At 41.4% G+C, this 11,964-nt stretch overlaps 1 protein-coding gene across 1 annotated transcript; it reads left to right on the top strand.

The window, feature by feature from the left end:
• Positions 1-203: 203 nt before the first annotated feature.
• LOC102418836 (interferon-induced very large GTPase 1-like) lies at positions 204-7,565 on the top strand. Its single transcript, XM_023746329.1, has one exon. It carries the CDS (start codon positions 204-206, stop codon positions 7,476-7,478), a length of 7,275 nt encoding a protein of 2,424 aa, XP_023602097.1. The 3' UTR covers positions 7,479-7,565.
• Positions 7,566-11,964: the final 4,399 nt, after the last annotated feature.

The following is an 11,964-nucleotide window of genomic DNA, read 5'->3' as shown; positions in this document are numbered from 1 at the left end:
GGAGCGAACCCAAAACCCTAGTACAGCCATTGTTCGGGAATCAAACCTATGATCCTTTGGTGTGTAGATCAATGCTTTAACCACGAAACACACCTGCCAGGGCAGAGACTTGCATCTTTAGTACTCTTACCATATTTTTGAGATGACTGACAGCTCCTAAGTTCATCACACAGGCTAACTGAGTGTCTTTTCTTTCCACAGTGATGGCCACAGCAGACTCCACCTCTGATAAGCCCCTTCCAAGAGACAAAAGGAGGCAAGATCTCCAAGAGATGCTGAGAGAAGTAGGACTGGCAGTTGAGTACTGGTTGCCAAAGCTGCAGGAACAGCTGGGTGTGAACTGTGCAGAAGCCTTACAACACATTGAAGAAGAAGAACTCCAGAAGCTGAAATCCCAGGCACAATATCCCTGGGAGAAAAGGGCTCTGGAGAAGCTACTTAACTCAAATAGCCTTTCAAAGTTACAGGAGTCTCAGGTGAAAATAACAGAGGAGGAACAGAAAACGTCAGAACAGGCACTAAAGGAGATAAGAGACATGCATTCAGAAGAGAGGAAAAGACAAGAAGAGGCAGGGAGGAAAAAAGAGGCAGAGCTGAGGCAAGCAATGGAGATTCCCAAAGAGTACTGGCCACACCCTGAGAAATCCTTAAGAAAAGTGATGGAACACAAGCAAGGACAACTCAACTTCATGGAGGGCACACTGTCTGACAGGCAAAACCTCCCAGATAGAGATCTGGTGAGATGGGCATCTGGAGGGCTGGCCCTGCAGGGAATTTACAAAAAGAGCTCCCATGAGAGTTTTCTAGAGACTATAGAAGAGCTAATCAGTGTCCCCAAGGCGTTCTTACTATTAGGCCCTCAGCACAGCATTCAGATGGTAACCAGGGAATTTACATCTTCTCAAGAAGAATCCAAGTTCATCCAGATGACAGAGAAGCTGGGCTTCAGTGTAATTGTCTCTGCCAAGGGCGGACTTTGGGGAGTTGGTGGGGACTACAGCAAACATTCAGAATCCAAGGAAACCCAACAATCACGTTCTGAGCACTCCTATTTCTGCTCTACCAAGTTCAGCTATGTCCCACTTGCCTCCTGCCACTTTCCCATGGATCAGCTCCAGTTCTCCAAGGCTGCTCTCCAGGAACTGAAATGCATTGAAGACCTTCTGGGTCAGCCTGCAGATCCAGACAGATTCCCCTTGCTAAGGCGCAGGACTGAAGATTTCTTCCACAGGTTTGGCTCTCATGCCAACCAGGGCCCTCTGCACCTGGGAGGAATCTACTGGTGGAAAGCTACATCACAGGGTTTCCAAAGTGAGAAGCTAAAAGAAGTAAAAAAGCTGTCAGCAAATGCCCTGAATGGTTACATAAGGGGCAGCGTCAGTGTCCTTGGAGTGAAAGTTGCTGCAGGTGTGGATGGGACACACTCTAGTTCAGAAACTAACACCAAAAGCACAACCTCTCAAAATCTCCAAACTGATGTCCAATTATCTGTGGCCCAGACAGGCGGCCCACCAGAAGCAAATGGCTTTCTCCAGTGGAAAGCTGGCCTAGTTGCCAGTAATCAAACATGGAGTGTCATCGACCGGGGCCTTCAGCTGGTGCCCGTTTGGGACATCATCCTCTCCAACCACAGAAGTGATTTTAAGGATCCATTTCAGGTGGCTAGCTTCCTGAAGGATAGCTACACTGCTCTGACTGGCATCACTGCCCAGATCCAGGATGGAGAAGAGTTACTGAGAATTGAGAAGGAAGCTAGGGTTTTCCTAGAGGATGTGAAATCCTGGGAGGTATCTGACCCTGAAGAGCAGCTTAAAAAACTGATAAATTTCAAGAAAATGTTGAGTCAAAAAATAAAAAGTTATGACACTTGGGTTAACATATGCCTTACAGATGAGGGTCTGCAGAATTTTCTGATAAACACTGTTGACTTTTGCAAACAGTATTCCATCTATGCAACTAAGTTTATTAAATGTCAGTTGCGCAGCCTATTGGATCCTCACATCTACAGAGTGAATCACTTCCCTCAGGCTCATTCCATCATGCAGTGGGTGTTCCAATCAAAGTCAGAAGAAGAGCACATCAACATCTCCCAATTTTCTGAATTAATTAAAATCTTAAAGAAAACTAACAATGCCCTCAGGGAAGTGATGGCCAAATCTGAGTCTGCAGAAACAGTGGAAAAAGCTCAAAAAAAGGCCACTTATGAGGTCACTTTTTCTCTTGGCTGCTTCTTGAATTACCTCCGAAAAACAGAGCAGCCAGAAACACAGTTCTTGCTACTTTCCATTGCAGCTGGTGCAGGGTATCATGTGGTAAACAATAAGTTTCAGTATCTCTTGAGGTGTGAGGATTTAGACTTCCTACTCAATGAAATGCAAACTGCCCAAGATAAATACCAGGAGCTCAAAAATATTTGCACCTACAGAGCTCAGGCATTCCTGGTGCTCACAGGACTTTCAGCTACTGTTGGAGTCGCAGCTGTATCTCCAGAGGAAAAAACACAACGCTTGGCATTACTAATGCATCTCCTGGGCCAATCTTTTTCAAAAGAAGTTGTCCATGTCCTCACCAAACCTGGAGCAGATCTGGATTGGGAAAACCTAGAGAGAGACTTGAGGTTGCTCATTAATGGTAATTTTGAAGCCACCATCTCTTCTTTGCAAATGGATGAAATAAGAAAAAACTTACAAAGTATTTTCTATGAAAGGAAAGAACCTCATGAACCACATGATAATAGAAATAGCAAATGGGAAGTCATAGAACATAAAGCCTTCCTAAAATTACTTCAGTGTCTAGGCCTAGAACATTACTACCCAAAAAGGATGACCAGAGCTAACTTCCATCTGATCAACAAGATTTCTGGATACAACTCGGAGCCAAGCTCTGAAAGGGAGCTTCCCTTATATTTCCTTCAGAAGTTACAAGTGCTGGATTATGGGCTGAGATACCTAGTCATCAGAAATGATGAAAACACACAGAATCAAGTCTACCCAAGTGCCTCAAATCAGGAAAATGAGGCTTTTGACCCATATGAAGACTTGTTTGAAGACAGTGATACTAATCCTTCAGATACTAATCCTTCAGATACTAATCCTAGGCCCCATATTCACCCTATGGATATTCAGATGGCAATTCTTCACTGTGCAGATAATTTTGCCAGACAGTATATTTTCTCCAAACTTTCCATTTGCCAATTTGCACTCCCTCTTCTCATACCTAATCCCTGCAGTTCTCAAATTGAATTCCCTCTCTGGTCTCTCAGTCAAATTAGAAGGAGCTGGCAGGAAGCAAGGAAATCACCAAGAGAGGAGAAGGTCAATTACAAGAATAAGCAGATGTGTTATGTCTCTACCCCCATTGTGTCCTTTATAAGAGTTGGAAATGGCTTCTCTGCTTCCAAATCTCATATCATGAACTGTCTTCTCAGTAAACGTAAACATGATGTGTTTTTCCACCGACATTGCAGATTGAGCACCAAAGACTGTCTCTTGATGGAGGGGGTGGTGGAAATCTGCTGGTTCTGCCCTGGAGGGGATGATGAGGACAGATTTGACAACTGTGTGACCTTCACCAATCTCCATGGAGATGCGAAGGAACATAAGAAGCAACTCACCTTCCTGCAGGAGGTCTCTTCTCTCATTGTTGTCCTCATGTCAACTTCTGACGACAATAAAGAAAACAGAAAAATTGTTCATGATCTGAGTCAGTCACCAAGACCTTTGATTTGTTTACTTGATAATAAACAAAATAAAGTGACCAATAATTCTAAACAAAAAGTGATCATTGGTCTCAGGAACAGAAATGAAGCAGAAGTAACAGAGGAGCTTGTTACTACAATTAGACATTTGCTGGAGCTCTCGAGCACGGCTCGCAGCTTAAAGGACTGTGCCCCAATTGCTCGCAAGCAAGGATTCCTTATTGATGAAGACCAGAGAGATTGCAAGGAAGCCAAAGAAAAGGCAGAGGTCCTAATAGCTCTACTGAGAGAATTAAGTATATCTCAGGTGAAGGAAAACTTACTGCCCCTTCAGGGACACCTATGGCATGATTGGTGTAAAAAGGACAAAGAACTCTATCATCTAAGAGAAAAAGGGAATCGAAGCATTGAACAACACAAGAGTGAGATTGAGACAAAAAAACAAAGAATACGGAATCAACAGTTGACCAGAGCCTTTCCTCTCAATGAATTAATGCATTCTGTCCTTGAAATTCTCCAAAATTATTCAGAAACTCAAACCACACACTACTTTTTGCAATGGCTGAGTGCGTTTTTGGACAATCTGACTGCAGGACACTTGGAAAAACTGAATGAAAAGAAAAACAATTTGTGGTCACTGATACAAACAGAAAAGCAAAAGGCACCAAAGAGCACTGACCTCCAACACTGGCAAAAAGAAATAGAAGCTATCTCCACAGAGATTAGTGACTGTACATTGGGAATTGAGCAACTTCTCAGGGAAGTTGGCCAGATCTATGAAGCTCTGGAAGAAGTTTCCCCCACTACAGATATCCTTTATCTTTCCCTTCCCCAGATTGCTGCAGATATGATGGTATCTGGTGCTCCCATTGAACTGATGGATGGGGATGCTTCATATGTACCTCTAAAGTGGGTGGCAGCTCTTTTTGACAAGGTCTCTGAGAAACTTGGAAATAAACGGCTGTTTGTTCTCTCTATCCTTGGCCTACAGAGCTCAGGGAAGTCCACTCTGCTGAATGCACTTTTTGGGCTGCAGTTCACCGTCAGTGCTGGGAGGTGTACCCGGGGGGCCTATATGCAGCTCCTGAAGATTGAGGACACTTTCACAGAGGAACTGGGCTTTGACTTTGTGCTTGTTGTGGACACAGAAGGCCTTCGGGCCCCACAACTCAGCAATAAATCCAAAAATCGTGACAATGAGTTGGCAACCTTTGTCATTGGACTTGGAAACTTGACTCTGATCAATATTTTTGGGGAAAATCCATCAGAAATGCAAGATATTCTACAAATAGTTGTCCAAGCCTTTATGAGGATGAAACAAGTAAAAATCTCCCCAAGTTGCCTTTTTGTCCATCAGAATGTGGGGGAAGTCACAGCTAAAGATCAAACTATGGAAGGAAGGAGGCGGTTAGAGCAGAGACTAGATAAAATGGCCACAGTAGCAGCTGAGCAAGAACAATGCTCAGATGTAACCCACTTTGGTGATATCATTAAATTTGATGTCAATACTGATGTCTACTACTTTGCTCACCTCTGGGATGGCAATCCCCCAATGGCCCCTCCCAATCCTCGCTACAGCCACAATGTCCAGGATCTGAAAAGCAGAATTCTTATGGCTGCCAAACAGGAGTCTAGGGGAAGCATCATGAAGATCTCAGATGTGAAATTGCGAGTTCAAGATCTGTGGAGAGCCCTGCTGAGTGAGAACTTTATCTTCAGTTTCAGGAACACCCAAGAGGTCATGGCCATGAGCAAATTGGAAAGCATGTATATCTCCTGGACTTGGGAGCTGAGGAGTCACGTGCTAGAGTTGCAGTACCAGCTCATCAACCAGATAAAGAATGGGAAAATCCAGGAACTGACAATAGGCACACTTGAGGATCCAGTTACAGAAAAATATAAATCCATCCAGCAAGAACTAGAAAAATATTTTAATGAAGATCCAGAGAGTGAAATAATGATTCAATGGAAAGCAAGTTTTGAAAATAAACTAATAAACCTTAAAGAGGCACTTATTTTTGAGAACAAAAATAAAGTTGAGGGACATATCCATTACAAAAAGAATCAAGAAATACTGGATAACAAAAAGTCAGGTTATGAAAAGGAATTATTGGAAAGAAGCCGAGAATTGGCTTTAACTGTAAAGGATAAAGAATTGAGTGAGGAAGAGCTGCATGTCAAATTCAATCAACTTTGGAAAAAATGGGTCTATGCTGTGACCTCAACTCTCCCTCCAGTCAAGGAGCCTGACATTGATGTGGATTCTGAAAATATCCTTTTGGACTATTTTAAAAAGGAAACTGACAAGGAGAATATACTGAAGAAAAAGCCTAGAAAAGAGTTTGAAATCAATTATGAAAAACATGTCAAAATGAGCAAAAAGTTGTATGTATTAAAAAGGAACTTAGAAGTACATGATATAGAATCCATAAACAGGACTACTGACTGCATTGTTTCAAGATACACCGAAACTATAAAAAACCTCCAAGGGCAACAGTGTGATTACGACTCAAGTTATTTCCATGAAATCCTGAGCATAATAGAAGAGGGGGTGAAATCTGCAGCCACTGAAAACAGATACACATTTACAAGTAAGTACAAAATTGACTTATCTTTGTGTTTATTCCAAAGAGCATGTGAGAATTTTAAGGAGATGCATAGGGCATTCAAAATAGCAAATGATCCTGTAAGTTATTTGGAAAGCAAGAAAGATGATTTCTTCACAAGTTTTAAGATCTCTTGTCAAGGAGCAACCTCAGTCAAAACATTTGTTGACTTTCTATGGCACAAACTCACTCCTGCTGTCTCTGATATGATTTGGAAACAAATGGCCACTAAAATTGCTAGGGACATGCGAGCTACCTGCTCAGCATTCAATGAAAACAGGGCTAACCTAGAGAAACACGTTCTTATCTCCCTGGCAGAAAATGAAAATTTTGATGATTACTGGGAGTACATTCATAATTCCGAATCATTTTTTAGGAATTACATTCAAAGACATATTGAAAGATATTGTTCAGAACAAAATAACAAAATAAAGAATTTTTTAGAAATAAGTATACATGACATCAAGAATGCCATCCTCTCAGCTATTTATGAATCCACAGCAATAGCCAAAGATAAAAGCAGCACTGCGTCTGGGTGGTTGGATTTGTTCTGTGATCACCTGGGGAGTAACTTGAACTTTCCACGAAAAGACTTGGTGAGCATTGAACACCAGGAGATTAAAGATATTGAGTTTCTCAAAGAAGCCATGAGTGAAGCTTTGGATCCCACAATGATCAAAGTGGAACAGGAGTGTCTGAGTAAGCCTGAAGAAGGAATGGTTTCTGACATTCAGAAAATGCTCTCTGAACATCTCTGTGGCTGCTGGAAACAGTGTCCCTTCTGTGGAGCAATCTGTACAAACACAATCCCTAACCATGACGGAGACCACAGTGTTCCTTTCCACCGTCCTCTGGCTATCAGAGGATGGACATGGGTTAACACAATTCACTTTTCCATTGAGTGCTGTACTAGTTTGGTAGCAAGTGTTGAATTTTTTTTTTCGAATGGTTGTAAAACCCCATATAAGACCTATCGACAGGCAGGAGGGGAATATGCCACATGGAGCATCACCCCAGACACATCCACCCAGACATACTGGAAATGGTTTGTCTGTCACTTCAGAAAGAAGCTAGAAGAAAAATATAAGAAACAATTTACAGGTAAAGGTGAAATCCCTCATGCATGGACCAACATCACAAAGAAAAAAGTGCTTGATGACTTGAAAAGGCAATAATACTTATGCCCACAAAAGAGTACCAGAATCTAAACAACAGTCACTGTACCTGAACAATCTGAAAATACCTACTTCTCACAATGAGAAACTTTAAATACAAATCAATTAATATTTCAAGAATTTAAGATTTCCTGTTAAAAGGACTTTCTTTTTCTTTATCTCAATTCCTTCTGGTTGAAAAAAATTGCTAAGAAATATAAACATACAATAAAAAGCTAATAATACCTATTTAAAATTCCTACTTCATAATTTAAGCTACTAAAGTGGGGCCTTCACTTAAGAGTGTCCCAACTAACGAGTTTTTTGAGATACCAGCTGTCTCTCGGCCGATTTTTTGCTTTGAGTCAAGACAGTCTCTTCAATAAATGGTGCTTGGAAATTTGGTCAGATACATGCAAAAAAAAAAATGAAACTAGATCACCAACTTACACCATACACAAAAACAAACTCAAAATGGCTAAAGGACTTAAATGTAAGACGGGAAACCATAAAAATCCTACAAGATTCCATAGGCAGCAAAATAGGAGACATATGTCATAGCAATATCTTTACAGACACAGCTCCTAGCACAATGGAGACTAAGGAGAAAATAAACAAATGGGACTACATCAAAATAAAAAGCTTCTGCACAGCAAAAGATACCATCAACAAAACGCCCACTGCATGGGAGAACATATTTGCCAATAATATTTCCAATAAGCATTTAATCTCCAAAATTTACAGAGAACTCATACAACTTAATAAAAGGAAGATAAATGATCCAATCAAAAAAATGGGCAAAGGATTTAAATAGACACTTTTTGAAAGAGGACATACAGAAGGTCCAGAGACATATGAAAACATGCTCAAAGTCAATAGTCATCTGAGAGATGCAAATCAAAACAACAATGAGATACCATCTCACACCTGTCAGAATGGCTATCATCAACAAATCAACAAACTGACAAGTACTGGCGAAGATGTGGAGAAAAAGGAACACTCGTGCACTGCTGGTGGGAATGCAGACTGGTTCAGCCACTGTGGAAGACAGTATGGAGTTTCCTCAAAAGTTAAAAATGGAACTCCCATTTGACCCAGTAATCCCACTTCTAGGACTATATCCCAAAAAACAAGAAACACCTATCAGAAAGGATATATGCACCCCTATGTTCAAAGCAGCCCAATTTACAATAGCTAAGATTTGGAAACAGCCTAAGTGTCCATCAGCAGATGAGTGGATTAAAAAACTGTGGTATATCTACACAATGGAATACTATGCTGATGTAAAAAAGAAGGAAATTTTACTATTTGCAACAGCATGGATGGAACTGGAGAACATTATGCTAAGCAAAATAAGCCAGTCAGAGAAAGATAAATAACACATGATCTTACTCATATGTGGGATATAATGATCAACATAATTTGATGAACAAGTATAGATACAGAGACAAATGGTAGGGGAGGGGGTGGTTAGAGAGCAACCAAAGGACTTGTATGCATGCATAACTAACATAACCAATGGACACAGACACTGAGGCAGTGGGGGCTTGCCATGCGGGGTGGGGGGGATGATTGGGGGGGTGTCATTGGAGTAAAAGAAGACATATGTAAAAGTTTAGACAATAATTAAAAAAGAATAAAAAACCAAAGAATATATAGTTTTTAAATTCTGATTATTTCAATAAGATATTCTTTTATATACTAAAATATAAGGAAATGCTTATCTCCAAAATAGGCACTTTTGTGACTCTTCACATTGTGAGTCATAGGATCATAGTCAGAATACAAATGAAAAAGTCTCTGATGGTAACCAAGAATCTGAGAAGGGAAAGAAGTCAACATTCTGCAAACCTACACCTTCTGCAACAATGACTTATGCTGGTTCTCAAAGCTAATGACTTAAAGTAATCTTGATACAAAGAAAATGTCTTCATGTTGGACATAAGAGCATCCATGTCTTCCCTTTTCAGGCACACTCTCTATCCCTCCATAGCCAGTGTAAACAAACAGTGAACAGCGTAAAAACCTTGCATCTTCAGAGCTTGGAGATAGTGCTGATTCTGCTTTGAATCCCCAAAGAGTTTCAAGCATACTCTCAGTTTGAGGTCAAATGACCCATGTCTCCAAAAGAAATCCTTGAACAGAAAAATTATAAAGGAATCAGGTGTCCTAGAACAGTATAGTTTCCCTTTTGTTCTCTGGAAAATAGTCTCAGTAAGAGTTGGAAGGACCTCCTCATATGATCATATTCAAATGGTGACAGAAACAGAACCCCTTGCATACCCTGGAGCATGGCTCTCACAAGACTGCACCCCTAAAAACTGCAATGTTCAATCAACATTTGCTGAACGCTTTTGTTATTTGTTTAATGAATCTAGAACTGCCTTTAAGAAGTATCATGTGTCATATATTGACTTTGGTTTTCAATCGAAAATTGTCTATAAATAAAAATCACCTTTGATAAATTCCTCAGACATTTAAGAAATGTGATTATTAAATAAGATTTAGTGCAACAACATGGATGGAACTGGAGAGCATTGTGCTAAGCGAAATAAGCCAGTCGGAGAAAGATAAATATCACATGATCTCACTCATATGTGGGATATAATGATTAACATAATTTGATGAACAAGAATAGATCGATCTAGAGACAAATGGTAGGGGAGGGGGGTTAGAGAGCAACTAAAGGACTTGTATGCTTGCATATTAGCATGGCCAATAGACACAGACACTGGGGTAGTGGGGACTTGCCCAGGGTGGGAATGGTTGGGGGGTGGAGGGGTCAACTGGGGAACAAGGAGACATATGTAAAATTTTAGACAATAAAAAAAAAAGATTTAGGCCAGAGACTGTGCCTCAGAGGCAGAATGGTCACCATATGCCTCCAACTCATACCTGGGTTTCCATTCATCACCTCTCAAAACCTCTGGTGACACACACTTAAGGAGACTCTTAGCTTGCCTCTGTTGTGCATAGAATCATGTGGTCTTCAGGGAAAAAATGCTGTGTGGCGCTGCCATTGTGAATTTCCCTGTAAGAATCAGATATATACCTGGCCCAGACCACTGTGATGGGGGCACAAAGTGGAGAGCAGGGCCTTTGTAGAATCCTGAAGCCAAAGTGAGCAGCCAGCTGGGCAGCAGATGATGCCCTGGGACATGCCTGACCCCAGTCTGCAGCTCCTCTAACCTCTCCAGACAGCCTCCAGGGTGCACAGCAGATTGTCAATGCCCTCAAGCTGAACCCTGAGGAGATGCAAAAGAACTAGAAGCACCTATTCAAGGTGAAGACTACATCTGTGGGCAGCTCCTTCACCTGCAGTCAAAAATGGTCCCAGCAAAGGTGTACCTCCAGGAGGAGGTTACAGTCTAGGCCCAGGAGGGAAAGAGAGGGAGAGAAGAGACCCAAAATGGTGCCCCTTGGCTCCCACCCCCACTCTACTGCCCACCCTCCAATTTGGTAGCTAAATGTCTTTACACACACACACACACACACACACACACGCACACCCACACACACATACACACACAAATGCAATTCAGAGGCTATGCTGAAGAGATTAAAAAATAACTGACACAAAGTAAATTGAAACATATAAAAGAGTAGGTAGGAATTGGGTTCTCTGCCATCAATGAGAGATCAAGATTAAGGTGATTACAATATCATTGGGTTGGGGTCACTGAGGGAGAAGCCCTCAAAACCAATGTAGTAGGAGGAACTGAGTCAGTAGGAAGGAGAATCACAGCATCTCCATGAGTAGGAGGCACTGGTCCAGGTGTAGCTCACAGGATTAGAGGCGGTCATACTTGCAGGTCAGTAGAGACAAGGTCAATGGATTGGGACTCTAAAAAATGATTGAAAGTAGGGGACATAAAAACAGGAATTGGGGTTACCACATCCACAGATTTTGGGGATTTCCAGAATAAGTTAAGCAAAGATCCCAAGTGCAGAGGGAAAGAAGGAGTCAGAAGGCCTTTATATAAGGGGCTAGAAGGGTGATGGATTCTAAGACAAAATTAATCATAACGAATAAGATGTAAGTTTCTTGAATGGAGATGAAAACTTGCACTGCAGTTTTTTTATTTTAACAAAAAACACCTTTATTTTCATCTTCAAAGAACTGCTATTTTTTTCCCATAATTGATTAATTTACAAAGATGTCCTATACATTGCCTCTTCAAAGCATTCCCCTTTAAAGAGAAATTTAGTTTCATATAATCGAGACATGGAAAGGTGTGTTATTGTGTGTGTGTTTTTCTAGAGAGAGGAAGGGAGAGGGATTGAGGAATAGAACATGGATGAGAGAGAAACATTGTCAATAAGCTCCCCCCTGCACATCTACTAATGGGGATTCAGCCCACAACCCCGGCATGTGCCCTGACTGATAATCAAACAGGCAACCTCTTGGCTCATGGGTCAGTGAGAAGTGGTTAGGGGCAATCAGGCAGGCAGGCAGGCAGGTGAGCAGTTGGGACCCAACAGTCCCAGATTGTGAGAGGGGTGTCTG

This window comes from Myotis lucifugus, unplaced genomic scaffold (assembly GCF_000147115.1).
Source record: "Myotis lucifugus unplaced genomic scaffold, Myoluc2.0 scaffold_656, whole genome shotgun sequence".
NCBI lineage: Eukaryota > Metazoa > Chordata > Mammalia > Chiroptera > Vespertilionidae > Myotis > Myotis lucifugus.
The sequence above is the reverse complement of the archived record's forward strand: the minus strand, read 5'-3'. Positions and strand labels throughout refer to the sequence as shown.

Coding starts and splice junctions, on each gene's coding strand:
- LOC102418836 (XM_023746329.1), top strand. CDS start 204: ATGGCCACAGCAGACTCCACCTCTGATAAGCCCCTTCCAAGAGACAAA.